This window comes from Dermacentor andersoni, chromosome 2 (genome assembly GCF_023375885.2).
Source record: "Dermacentor andersoni chromosome 2, qqDerAnde1_hic_scaffold, whole genome shotgun sequence".
NCBI classification, from domain to species: Eukaryota; Metazoa; Arthropoda; class Arachnida; order Ixodida; family Ixodidae; genus Dermacentor; species Dermacentor andersoni.
In genome coordinates this window covers 168748986-168763120 of record NC_092815.1, presented here as the reverse complement: position 1 = coordinate 168763120, position 14135 = coordinate 168748986, and the positions used below count along the sequence as shown (strand labels likewise).

At 42.8% G+C, this 14135-nt stretch overlaps 1 protein-coding gene across 1 annotated transcript; it reads left to right on the top strand.

Annotated features, from left to right (window-relative positions):
- The first annotated feature begins 6993 nt into the window (after positions 1–6993).
- On the top strand, positions 6994–9724 carry LOC126540483 (uncharacterized). Its single transcript, XM_055076062.2, has 5 exons — positions 6994–7143; positions 7885–7944; positions 8607–8619; positions 8712–8752; positions 9343–9724. Exons 2-5 carry the CDS (start codon positions 7896–7898, stop codon positions 9588–9590), a joined length of 351 nt encoding a protein of 116 aa, XP_054932037.1. The 5' UTR covers positions 6994–7143; positions 7885–7895; the 3' UTR covers positions 9591–9724.
- Positions 9725–14135: the final 4411 nt, after the last annotated feature.

Below are 14135 nucleotides of genomic sequence, written 5' to 3'. Positions count from 1 at the left end.
GTACAAATAAATACAAAAAAACAGTCAGTGAATAAAAAATGCAATTACAAATACATTGATAATATAAAAAGTGAACAAAAAAGAAAGAACAAAATTAGAGCATATTGGTACTCATTAAGCTCAGTTAGTGTAGGAAACAGCGGGCGTCTGAAGCTGTGTAGTGAAGCGTTAGTTTTTCTCGGAATTATGTGCATGCGGTGAATGCCACTATCTGTTGTGGGAGGGATTTCCACAGCACTATTGCTAAAGTAAAAAAAAAAGATGAGTTCGTAGATGCCGTGTGGCCATTTACGGACGCTATTGTCTTGTTATGGCTGAGTCGAGAGGACACCATGGATTGTGGTTTTGGTAGCACGTGGCCTGATTTCTGGTGATAGGAGACAAAGTGGAGCAGGCAAGTGCAAGATATGACCCGGTGTGATGCGAGAAAGGGGAGACCATGTGATCGCTTGAGGGACAAAACAGTGACGTAAGGCGATAATTTGAGGTTATGAAGCGACGTGATCGGTTGTGTATTGATTCCAAATGCTCGGTTAGATATGCTTGTGAAGGATGCCAAATGGACGATGCATATTCTAGTTTTGGACTGAGGAACGTTAGATATGCTAGATTTTAACACCTTACGATGCAGTGCTCAAATTACGAAGCAAATAACCCAGCGTTCGAGAATTATCGGAACAAACAATTAGTATGTGCGTTTTCCGTGGTAGCGATGATGCCATATCTATTCCGAGGTATCTGAATGGAGCTCTGTCATCCAGAGCTCAGAACTTTCACGTCAAACCTGGGCTGGCCAAACAGCCCACGATGCGGCGGTTAGGCTCGGCCTACCAGTCCCCACGTGGGAGCGGCCCGCATCTCTGCCCTAGGGCAAAGCTTCTCAGCACCTTGTAATTAAAGTGCTCTGTCTGTCTGTCTGTCTGTCTGTCTGTCTGTCTGTCTGTCTGTCTGTCTGTCTGTCTGTCTGTCTGTCTGTCTGTCTGTCTGTCTGTCTGTCTGTCTGTCTGTCTGTCTGTCTGTCTGTCTGTCTGTCTGTCGGCTGATGTGGCTTCAATAGAGACATTATTCATCGTATAGGCATTGATATTGCGGTTCTAATTGCGCGTAAATGTCATTTATTTGCACTTTTATTTTCCCCCATGGCATACGTCAATATGTTGTGAGTAAAGAAGTCTCAAGAAACGCATGCTCCTTGCAACATGTTGAGGTTTTTTTGCTGTTCATAGTAGTTATTTGCTCATTTGCTTGTGGTTCTATTACGTGGTTATACACGTAATATAAACGTTTCACGGCATCAAAAAAATGGGACAAGGGAGGGGGGAAAACTAAAGGTCAGAGTATGATGTCACGAGTAAGCATACCACGATTCTCTACCCGCATCCATTTATAAAAATCACGTTTTTTTTTTCTGCAGCGGAAGCCCTGTACACCTCCGCACTTCTTTTCTAGTCTGCCGACAGCTGGCTAAGCAGTAACGATGGAGCGATGGAGTAGTGGTGCAGACATGCCTGAATAGGATTGTCGGCGAAGTCACACGCCAGTAGATAGCATTGAATGTCAATACAGATGATACAGATGACTGCCAATACGGCCTGCAGCGGTGGCGTAGAGGTAGCGGTGGCGCTGTATTATTGAGTATTAGAGAGAAAAAAGAACAGTGGAAGAACTCGATGGAGCGAGGCCGTACACATTACAACAATACCAATGGCATGCGAATACACAACCACATTGTTCAAGTCATAGATGCATGACAAGGCAGCCTACCACGAGCACTAAATATTCTCCAGAAGCCTGGTCAGATAACATTAAACGCGTTCCCTCACTCAAAAAAAGTTCAAGCTCTTACAAATATACACGAGCTTTGTCACAGACGCACAACCCATTAACTGCTGACTTTGGTTAATGATTGGTGCTGTTGCTCCTGATGTGGTTTTCTAGCAAGAAAGTTCCAGGTTAGGACAGCAATCATAGAACTAATTGTATTATATGTATTCCCATGTTTACTTCCCCGACAAGGGTGCTAGTAGCGAGCTATATTCTCCTCAGAATGCCGCAGTAAAAAAATTTGGCCGACGATATCGATTCTTGTATGCGATCTTTGAGCCTAGCTGTTACCTTATTTCAACAATAGGCAACAGCACTGAGAATACGCCGTGCCTAAGGGAGGCGGTTCTGCGTTTCGGATTGGATGGGCAGCACACGCTGCGATCCGCCGCTATCGAGGCGGCGCTGCGGCGATGCGCCATCTCGCCATCTTACAGTGGGTCACCGCCACGATGGGGGGAGGGAGATTAGCACTCGTTATTTAGTGCTTCTTCTGAGGTGGGATGAGGAAACGGCAGGAGCACAGGGCAATTGAGCAGGGGTTACACACTCATTCACTCACAGACATGCCTCAATATGGTCGCACAAGGCTAGCGTGGGAAGTAGAAGTAAGGGGACGCCACGCCATAACTGTCTTTCGAGTCGCCGCAACGGCACTGCTCCACGTAAGGGAAAGTATAGCCAGAGAGTACAGGTGGAAGAAGGACAGCCAGGCGCAAGCACTACCAGAGGCGACAAATGCCACTGAGAAACGCGCCCAGTAAACGGGGAAGGGAGAGACACGGCTGAGAGCCATACAGCGACGCGACGCGGATACGGAGGAGCGGAGAGCGATGAATCACGCGCGAGGCGGCAAAGAGTGCCCGCCGCCAGCACCGCGTCAGCGCCGCGACAGCGGGACAAGGAACGGCGAGGGTTGAGGGGACGGTAGTGGCGAGAGTCACCTTAACGACGCAACGTGGAGGAAGGGGGCGAGAGTATAGGCGAGAACGCGTGATCTGGCTTTAGAGGACAAAGAGCGAGAGATGGCAGCAGGACTGCGAGCAGCAGGAGCAGCGTGCGGTTGATGAACTTGGTTACCGCATGGCGGACGGCGATGGCGAAGCAGAACGCAGGAACGGGCGCGAAAGAGCTGCGCCTTAAGAACATGAACTGTACCGAATATCCGCAACGCGTAACAAATGCGTACATCACAGCGATTTGAACACCAGAAAATGCTGCAAACACACGCGCTCTATATGATGCAGGCAAATGTTAAGGACAACCTCCACAATGTATGGAGCCTGAATCTCGTGCAAGTAAACAGACGTTCCATCGTTAGTAATGAGAGGGAGAGAAAGAACTTAATTTGTTCGTGAAACAAAATCCATTTGTAAGCTTAGACTCATTGCTTGACACTTCGAAGTGAATGATCATAGCTTGCTATCAACACTGAATCAGCCTTACGACAGCAAGAAAATTAATCAATTTTTCTAGGTTAAAGCATTGAATACCAGGCAATTCAAGAGCGCATACAATTCTAGAAATAAAATTTATTTGAAAATACCAAATAGGAATGAACATTGAGGCTTTCCTTTGGGCTTTCTTACTTTGGCTGAACAATCTAGTTTAATATGGCTCCCATTAGCACATCGTGTCAAAGTTGGCCTAATGTAGATCAGTTACATGACTAGCTGAAAGATGTGGATGATTGCTAGAAATAACAGTAAGCGAACTATAAAATTTATCTCATATTAATATTATAATAATATTATTTATTTGAAGAAAACAGGTTAATGGTGGGCGGTATGCGAGGCGGAGCAGACAGGTGCAAAACCCTACGGCAAGAAATCCTGTCATGGGCCTACGTTGCTGTATTGTGCATAGCACGTATTGGCATGGCTTCCTTGTTGGAGGTTCCCGGTATAATAAGAGCGTGGACCACAGGACCACAAATTGGGCTACAGACATGTCTTTCAGAATGCTATAACGTCCTATACAGCTTTCTAAAGAAGTGACAGTATCTGCTCAAAAATTTGATGTGTCGACATTGCGGTTGTAGAGAACATAGAGAACTTCTATATATATGCTCAGAGCACAAGTTGCCCTTGAGCATATATATATATATATATATATATATATATATATATATATATATATATATATATATATATATATATATATATATATATATATATATATGTATATATATATATATATATATATATATATATATATATATATATATATATATATATATATGTATATATATATATATGTGTGTGAGTGTATGACCTGCTTGTGTGCTCAGCACACCAGCCGCTGTGGACGAATCAGGCTAGCGCTAAGGGTACCCTTCGCAACACAATTTCCATTCCGCGATCAGTAATCACACAAACATTATTGGCGTCTTCCATGAGTGGCGGACGCGGGTTTTCGGATTCCTGCTTATTGCAGTGTTTCGTGCCAGAATATGGCAAGGAGTAGGCAGCTGTTTTGAGCAATCACGAGCATTATAAGGTCATTTCTGCAGACGCTAACGCTGGGTACGAGCAGCGCAGTGATCTCGTGATCTCGGGGGCTAGAGGAGGCAATTCTGGATTTTGTTTGCAATCAGTGACCATGTGTCGGAGTGTTCCTAGCTGTTCGCAATATTTGCATTGTTCATCAGCACTCACCAAAAAGCGAACAGTGAATACATTTCTTGAAATCATGCGTACAACATACAGAGCAGCATACATTTCAATAAGAAACATGCCCAAAACAATCAGCCGTACCGCACATTTGTGCTTAGGCGATCCCGATAACAATGCCATGCGCGTAGCGCTCCCGGCATGTTCTTCCCGGCAAAAATTACTGCTGTGTAAGATTCCGCTGCGACGGCAGATTGGGATGTGTGAGGTGACATCCTCAGCCTTTCACATATAAAATAATAAGCCTAGCAACTCTTGTCAATGTTGTTGCAGCATCCTTAAAGGTGGCAGCGTGCTGATAAAAATATCATAACTCCCATTACTCTAAATTGATCTTTTCTAAAGCCATAAAGCACTGCTTACGCCCTTAAGCAGTTGTAGTGGTGCTTTTCAACAGCTTTGCTGGACATACGCTTCTGCAGGGCCGAGATGGCGAGTGAATTTTTATTCGCACTTTCAGCACAGCTCTAATGAGAAGTGTTCCGAGATACATGGGGCGTGTTTTAGGTCTTGTCGCGACGTCGGTACGTAAGGGATCAAAATCGCTGGTCATTATTGCGTTCATTGGCGCTTTACCTTTTCATGTGCTCACGGGAAAATGGTGCAATCCAAGATGTGCAGGACTAACGCTTGTGTAGAACCAAGTTTGTTAGACAGTCAAACACAAAGGGAAGGAAAATATTTCAGGTCACATAACAGCTGCAATGATGTCGTTGTCTGTGTAGTAAATGACGTGATGGAGTGCAGAGAAAGTACGCAATCATAAAAAAATATTTAAAACTGCATGTCAGTAGAGTTCTAGAATGGTCCTACAGCGCACACTTGAAAGGAGGGAGGGCAAATGTAATATTTAGTTTTCTGTCGAGCCCTATAGTGGCTTATGGCACCCTCGACAAACAGCACATGTGCAAGGCGGGTTACCCCGAGGCGATGGCATTTCAATGAAATGACGACTCGGTGAACACCAATAGGATTTGTCGAGGACATGCGTGCAGGAAATATGTTGAGGCATTGTTGTGAAGCTAGTGATGCGGGAAGTGCGTGGTCATACGTAGGCGCTGCCACACGGCAATAATCCAAAGCTAAGATCGCATATAGGGAGCTACTGCGCCGCTGCAGGAACCGCATCAGCCAACGCCGACTTATAAGATCGACATTGCCTGGTTCTATTCGGCATCTATATTTAGTTTCACTGTATCCTGGCGCAAGGAATTTCTGGTAACGTCTATGGTTGTGGGACAGGAGCGCGAAGAGGAGTCTGACGTTCATGGCAACACAAAGCAGAAACAGGTGCCTAATTTTGAGAGCAATAATTTTGATTGCCCTGTAATCAGGTGAAGAGGGTGCTCACGCTAATGTAGAGAAATGATGTTTGGTGTGGCGGGGCACGCACTTTGATCATAATTGGCGGTGGCTGTTTTTCTATAAACGCCATCTACATGCGTGATTCATGTCATCTCCATGAAAATGGTATCAGAGTTTTATTATTGAAATCACTAAAGAACAATTGATCAATAATAACTGTGACTTGTGCAACAAAGAATCCATTAACAAGCAGCTAACCTAGTAATATCTTCATAGCGCTTAAATTCTTTTTACGATGCATTTGCGAATAAATAAAGAAGGACACACATACTCCCTGACTGCTTGCGAAGTAAGGATATAGCCTCGTTTTATCGCGGATGAACTTTAGTTGGCAGTGAAAGCAAAGCCATTGTGAGATTGCTTCTCAGCTAGTGTTTATGAGCCAAGTAGTCCGGCAGCGTATAACAGAACTCTTGGTTTTTTGAAAAATCTGTCAGCGTAGTCTCCACGTGCGGATGTTTTGTATTCGCTCAAAGATAGAAAAGAAAAGCATATAAATAGGTGACATTTACCGCGTAGTGCTGTGTTCTGTCTTATTCCTCAATTTACAATGCTATGCATACGTGTTCTTTTTCCAAGCTGAAGCTATTGCAGATGAGAATTGTGGCTCCATTCGGAGCGCTCCTGTACGCGCTTTGTATTCGTTGATTTTCATTCACAGCCGCAGAAACCTGTCCACGAGTTTAGAAACGAAGGATTTGCAAAGGTAAATTACGTCACCTTCCCGTGGAAATAAACTAATAGCGCTTCAATAATATGAAGAAATAAAGTCGAAAAATGTATCGTGCATTCTGGCACCGTTCAACTGCAGCACAGTCCTTCAAGCGCAGAAAAATTTAATTATCTTTTCCAATGTTTCATCAAAATGACAAACCAAATATAATCTCAACTGATGTAGGGATGCTGTAAAAAAATCTTTCTTTCGTTTTCATCACCTTGAAAGAAAATTTTCCAACTGCTCTACGTCGATGTTACCCTTTACCGACTGAGAGGGAGGAATTACTGCTCACGCTAAGTTCGCGGTTATTTTTTTTTCCTTTTGTCACATTTCTTTATTTCTCGCCAATTGCTCTTCACTACCTCTCCGACATCGCGATAACGGTTTTCCGGCAAGGTACATGAACGTCCTATTATTCCTCTGACTGACGCGTGGAGATTGGAAAACCCCAGAGATTACATTGTATTGAATTCAGTGGTAGCCATGTGCTTGAGTATATAAGGAATTTCGAATTTTCATGAAGCAACCAGTTGTCAGCCGACCACCAGGCAGCAGAAGAAAGCGGTGAGTGTCAACTTTGTTTTAAGTACCAGAGGATGCTGCTCGCTTAGAACAGGCGTCAATAATCGGCAGAATTTTATTTTTTTTAATTTTTCTTTTTGATGCCTCACATGTCTTTGACAGTTATGAGAGATCACTTTGTCGTCCAAGGGTTTGCGGTAATATATGAAAAAATAATTTTTCGCGTGCTGTTTAAAATCTACATTAACGCTTGAGATGAAAGGGGGTTAAACGAGTGCCCCTATTTTTATTCATCACGTCATAAGAAGCCTACAAACATTTTTACCAAGGGCAACATACGGGAAATTACTTGTACTACTTATAATAACGCTCGAACCATTCAAGACATCTAATCTCTCTCATTTTCAAGACATATACTTAAAAATGCTTCCCTAAGGCGTTGCCACATCTGGAAATAAATGTTTCTGGATTTTCGTGTTTACAAACCAATGTATATGCCACTTAAAAATGTTCCCCTCATGCTCTGGAAGAGCTAAAAAATTTCTTGGTTGTGGATCTTCATATCTTGTTTTAAGTCGAAGTTTACAAATTTCGCACATTTATTTTCGCTGACCTAGCTTAGGTATTAGGACGCCAACCCAATAACGCTCCTAACCAGTATGTCTCATCAATATTTTCAAGGCCGTCATTGAATAATTTTCACAATTGAAGGCTCCCTGCTGCTTTTGTGTAATGCAATGCTTTTTCTCTATGTGTGTGTGTGTGTGTGACCATCCTATGCAGGCCATTTCACCATGAAGACTTGTTTGTGGCTCACTCTGCTATCACTCGTCGCCGTAGCCTGTGAGTCTAGCGCATCTTTCAATTTACGGGTTGCATGTAATAAAAGCTAGCTCAACTAGCAGTATGATGCCTTTAATGTGTCGCATCAGCGTGGCAGTTTTAGCAGACTAGGACACATTAGGAGCTTGATTGGTGTCCGCAGACGATAGTTCACCTAAGATTTGCAAGACGCAAGTGCATTTGAGAAAGTCGGAATAAATTGATTGCAATAGCCTCTGCCACGTTGTAAGCAAAACATTCTGTTTGTTAAGCTGTTGTGGTTGTATTTGGATTCATATGTGATCTTTACCACACGTTAACTTAAAACAGCAAGGAGAAGAAGGAATAGAAACGACTAGAGTCTTCAGAAGCATAAGCGGAGTGAATTTATAAGCGTAAAATATGAAGCTACACTGAGGTCATGAGCGCACTATTAACGGCGTTATCTATCGGTTACGAACGCATTCAAATCAACAACCCTTTGATAGACAAGTCATTGCTCTATCAACGGCGAGAACAAACATGCCAAATCGGATGGTATTTCCATGCACGTGTTATAGAACTTACATTATGTTTTACTTGACATTACCACAACAACAATTTACATTAGCTTTTAGGGATATTCAAAGAACAGTGGTTCTAATACATTCTTCTTCTTGTTGCTTTTTTCATATGCAACGAAGATGGAGCAACACTGTGAGTATTCGTGTTGACGTTGTATATCAAACGAGAAGAGTATATTACGCCCGAATATTGTGCTTATCTGGGGTGCCTTATTTCTTTTGCAGACCGCCGCAGGCGGCCTTGGCTAAGCCTGTTCTTCCTAAACGTAAGCATTAAATACTGTACCATGTCACTCCGCATTCATACTTTCTGATTCTGCTTCATACAGATACTGTGGACGATGTCAGGAATCTAATATCATTACTTAAGCACATTTTTTACGCAAATACCCTTCGCACGAGTTATGTGATTTTTCTGCACCTTCTACGCAGGTAACTCAATTGCGTCTCAAATATATTAAATGGTTTGTATAACAGCACTGTTGTGATACACGCACTTCGAAATTACAGAAGCATCTCCATTTCAAAATAGCCCATTGTGAAAATGGATTGCCGCTGAAGGTATGCAGAGAAATATTGCGACGGGTGTGTTGACCCCCGTTATGAGAACTCATACTGTTGTGGTGTCTTTCCAATTCTCTTAAGGGTATGAAATGAGGGATATACTTAAATATGCGTAGTTACTTATAATAAGCATGGATATGCACCATAGCAATCAAACCTTATCACTTTGTGAAACATATCGTCATCGTAGATGACGTAAAACAGTTGTCTTCGATTATGCATCCTTACATTTATATTCGCTAATTGACTGTTTTGTGGATATGGACCATTTTCTCGCCTCCAATTTTTGCAGAAGCTGAAGCAGATGCACTTGAGAAAGCTGGAAAGACTCTGGAGACAGTAGGACGGCTTCTGCAGGGCGAAAATGTTGCCTTCGACGAGGAGGTCCAAGAACATTTGGTCAACGCTCTTCGGGTTGCGTCTAACAATGGCGAAGTCTTGACCGAGGAAGATTCCGAGTACATCCTGCCAATCATCATTCGTGGTGTTGTTCAGGGTGCCATCGCCCACGTTGTCCAGAAGAAGTTGAACAAGGGCTAAGGACAGCGTCAGTGAAGAACTACTACGCGTTAACTGCAATGTGATAAAAAAAACGAATACCAGGAATTCCCGAGTCGTTTACTTGCTCATGATTTGTAGAGTCACATATGATTCTACGGCTCGAAATAAAGCCTTGCTACCCACGACGATAGTGGAAGAGAGAATAGCCTAGAGGAATTCGAAATCCCACAGGTAACGCCAGAAGAAGTAAAGAAAGCCTTAGGAGCTATGCAAAGGGGGAAGGCAGCTGGGGAGGATCAGGTAACAGCATGTTTGTTGAAGGATGGTGGTGAGATTGTTCTAGAGAAACTGGCCACCCTGTATACGCAATGCCTCATAACCTCGAGCGTACCGGAATCTTGGAAGAACGCTAACATAATCCTAATCCATAAGAAAGGGGACGCCAAAGACTTGAAAAATTATAGACCGATCAGCTTACTGTCCGTTGCCTACAAAGTATTTACTAAGGTAATCGCAAATAGAATCAGGAACACCTTAGACTTCTGTCAACCAAAGGACCAGGCAGGATTCCGTAAAGGCTACTCAACAATAGACCATATTCACACTATCAATCAAGTGATAGAGAAATGTGCAGAATATAACCAACCCTTATATATAGCTTTCATTGATTACGAGAAAGCGTTTGATTCAGTCGAAACTTCAGCAGTCATGGAGGCATTACGGAATCAGGGTGTAGATGAGCCATATGTAAAAATACTGGAAGATATCTATAGCGGCTCCACAGCCACCGTAGTCCTCCACAAAGAAAGCAACAAAATCCCTATAAAGAAAGGCGTCAGACAGGGAGATACGATATCTCCAATGCTATTCACAGCATGTTTACAGGAGGTATTCAGAGGCCTGGAGTGGGAAGAATTGGGGATAAAAGTTGATGGAGAATACCTTAGCAACTTGCGATTCGCTGATGATATTGCCTTGCTTAGTAACTCAGGAGACCAATTGCAATGCATGCTCACTGACCTGGAGAGGCAAAGCAGAAGGGTGGGTCTGAAAATTAATCTGCAGAAAACTAAAGTACTGTTTAACAGTCTCGGAAGAGAACAGCAGTTTACGATAGGTAGCGAAACACTGGAAGTGGTAAGGGAATACATCTACTTAGGGCAGGTAGTGACCACGGATCCGGATCATGAGACTGAAATAACCAGAAGAATAAGAATGGGTTGGGGTGCGTTTGGCAGGCATTCTCAAATCATGAACAGTAGGTTGCCACTATCCCTCAAAAGGAAAGTGTACAACAGCTGTGTGTTACCAGTACTCACATATGGGGCAGAAACCTGGAGGCTTACGAAAAGGGTTCTGCTGAAATTGAGAACGACGCAACGAGCTATGGAAAGAAGAATGATGGGTGTAACGTTAAGGGATAAGAAAAGAGCAGATTGGGTGAGGCAACAAACGCGGGTAAACGACATCTTAGTTGAAATCAAGAAAAAGAAATGGGCATGGGCCGGACATGTAATGAGGAGGGAAGATAACCGATGGTCACTAAGAGCTACGGACTGGATCCCAAGAGAAGGGAAGCGTAGCAGGGGGCGGCAGAGAGTTAGGCGGGCAGATGACATTAAGACGTTTGCAGGGACAACATGGCCACAATTAGTACATGACCGGGGTAGTTGGAGAAGTATGGGAGAGGCCTTTGCCCTGCAGTGGGCGTAACTAGGCTGATGATGATGATGATGATGATGACGTCCATTGAATTTCAAGTCTGTCTTACTGTCTTTGCATTGCGCTGTGTGCCTCTCGCATGCAAAACTGAATATTATTCATGTGTTTATTCTCATTTTCAACGCGCTGTATTAGTGATGACTAAAGAAAAAAAAGAACGGCGGAATAACTCGATGGAGCGAGACCGTACACATTAGGACAGTACCAATGACGTGCGAGGACGCAATCCTATTGTTCAAGTCATAAATACATCACAAGGCAGCCTACTACGAGCAGTAAATATCCTTGAGAGAACCCTAGTCAGATAACTCTAAACGCGTTCACTCACTCAAAAAAAAAGTTCAAGCTCTTGCAAACATACATCAGCTTTTTTAGAGCCGCAAACCCCGTTTATGGAAGTCTAAAACGAATCTTCAGCTATCGGTGGTAAAGCTTTTCTACGCTGGCACGTGAAGAAAAGCACTATTGAAGCGACGCTTTCTAGGCAAACCTTTCCGGACACTACTTGCTTTGGTTGCTGCGGGGGGTGTTACTCCTGCTGTTCTTTGCTAGCAAGAAAGTTCAAACACAGCACAACACTATAGAAATAATTGTCTTATATGTATCTCTGTGTGTACTAGCCCGGCAAAGGTGCTGCCAACACCCTACGATCTCCACGGTATCCGCAGTGAACCAAAAAACTGTACCGAATATCCCCAGCGCGTTAAAAATGCGTACATCACAGCGATTTCAACCCCAGAAAATGGCACCAACACACGTGTACTATAGGATATGGAGAAATCATACGGACAAACTCCACAATGTATGGATCATGAAACTTGTGAAAGTGAACAGTTTGTTTCTATCGTTGGTAATGACAGGGAGAAAAAAAAAGTGTTTGTTCATGACGGCAAAATATTTCGCGAAAAACTGAACGATTTTGATAGCGCTAAAATAACCAACTAAATACCACACGTGTCTTACTAATATTTATTTATCGCCTCGTTGGTACTGTGTATATATTCCCTTTTCTTCTTTTTTGTACCTATTACAATCAATGTGCACTTTCCTATGTTACTTTGTTATGAAGCTATACAACTTTGATGCACGCCCGCCCTTATGCAATGTCCTCGTGCCCTGAAGGCTGAATAAATGAAATGAAATGAAATGATACAAAATCCCGCTTATAAGCTCAGAGTCATTGCTTAACACATTTGAAGTGAATAAGTAAAGCTTGTTATCAGAACTGAAGCATTATTTCGACAGCACGAAAATGAATCAGTTTTTCCAGGCTTCAGCATTGAATTGCACGCAATTCAAGAGGGCATAAAATTATGCAACTAAAATCTCTGAGGGAATGCTGCACAAGAATGAACATTGTGGCTTTCCTCGGCGCTTTCTTACTTTGGCTGAGTAATCTAGTAAAAGAACCCCACGTGGTCCAAATTTCCGGAGTTACCCCCTAAGGCGTGCATCATAATCAGCAGCTGGTTTTGGCACGTATAACCCCATTATCTAATCTCATCTAATCTACTTCGAAATGACTCCCAGTAGCACGTCGTATCAACGTTGACCTAATACAGGTGAAATACACGAATATCATACAAATTCTTGGTGATTGCCCTAAATAACGGCGAAGGAACTATAACATTTAGCACCATTAGAAATTTAATAATAATAATATTTATTTGAACAATACAGTTTAGCCGTTGGCGGTATGCGAGGCTGAGTAGAAAGGTGAAAATCCCTACGGCAAGCGTGCCTGTCATACGCCTAGGTTGCTGCGTTGTTCATAGGACGTATTAGCATGGTGTCTTTGTAAGAGGTTCCTGGTATAAAAGCAGCGCGAGGCACAGGACAACAGATTGGACTACATACATGTCTTTTAGAATGCTTTGACGCCCCATATAGGTACCTATACATGTGGCGGTATCTGGGCATAAATTTGACGTGTCGATTTTGCAGCTTTAGAAATACTCATAGAGAACGTCTGCAAATATGAAGAGCACAGGTTGCGTTTATATATATATAAAGCCTTGATATATATATATATATATATATATATATATAGCCTTGATGACCATCGCATTCTTCAAGAGGACCTTCATCGCGTTACCAAATGGTGTGAAGACTGGCAAATGAAACTTAACTCATCTAAATGCCAACTAGTGACATTCACGCAAAAAACATCAACTCATAGGTTTTCCTATTATATAAACTCAAATATAGTATCTCGGGCATCAGCATATATATACCTAGGCGTAAATCTTACACCGAGCCTTTCCTGGTCCTTTCACATTTCAAACATATGCGCAAACGCTTCTAAATCTCTTGGGTATATTCGTCGCAACTTGCGTAATTGCCCGTCTAACATTCGTAAATTGGCATTCATATCATTTGTACGCCCTCAGCTTGAGTTCGCGTCCCCTATATGGTCTCCCTACCATGAATACTTAATCCGCATGTTAGAAGCCATCCAAAACCGAGCTAGCCGATTCATTTCCCAAAATTACAGCTACCAGTCAAGCATTACCCAAATAAAACTCGACCTTTCCCTTCAATCACTGAGTAGCCGACGTGACATAGCACTCCTGTCCTTGCTCCATCGATATGTTTACCAAATCAAGCCATCAAACTTGCCACTGGAACGCGCGTCTTGCACATCACGACGACTTTATAATGATTTAAGCCTCACTCGCATTTATAGTAACACTAACGCATTTAACTTCTCGGCTTTACCACGAGCGATTCGGTTATGGAATTCGCTTCCTAATAGCACTGTCGCTCAAATGAGCAATGATAAATTCAGACAACTACTAAACCTACAGTCATCATAACAAATATATTCATCTGTACATATGTCATGTCACATAATACGTCACT

What these genes read in the sequence shown, in the direction of transcription:
- LOC126540483 (XM_055076062.2), top strand. Translation starts at nt 7,896, where the DNA reads ATGAAGACTTGTTTGTGGCTCACTCTGCTATCACTCGTCGCCGTAGCC. An exon ending in TAAGCCTGTTCTTCCTAAAC is followed by an intron (nt 8,753 to 9,342) that starts GTAAGCATTAAA and finishes CAATTTTTGCAG; the next exon opens with AAGCTGAAGCAGATGCACTT.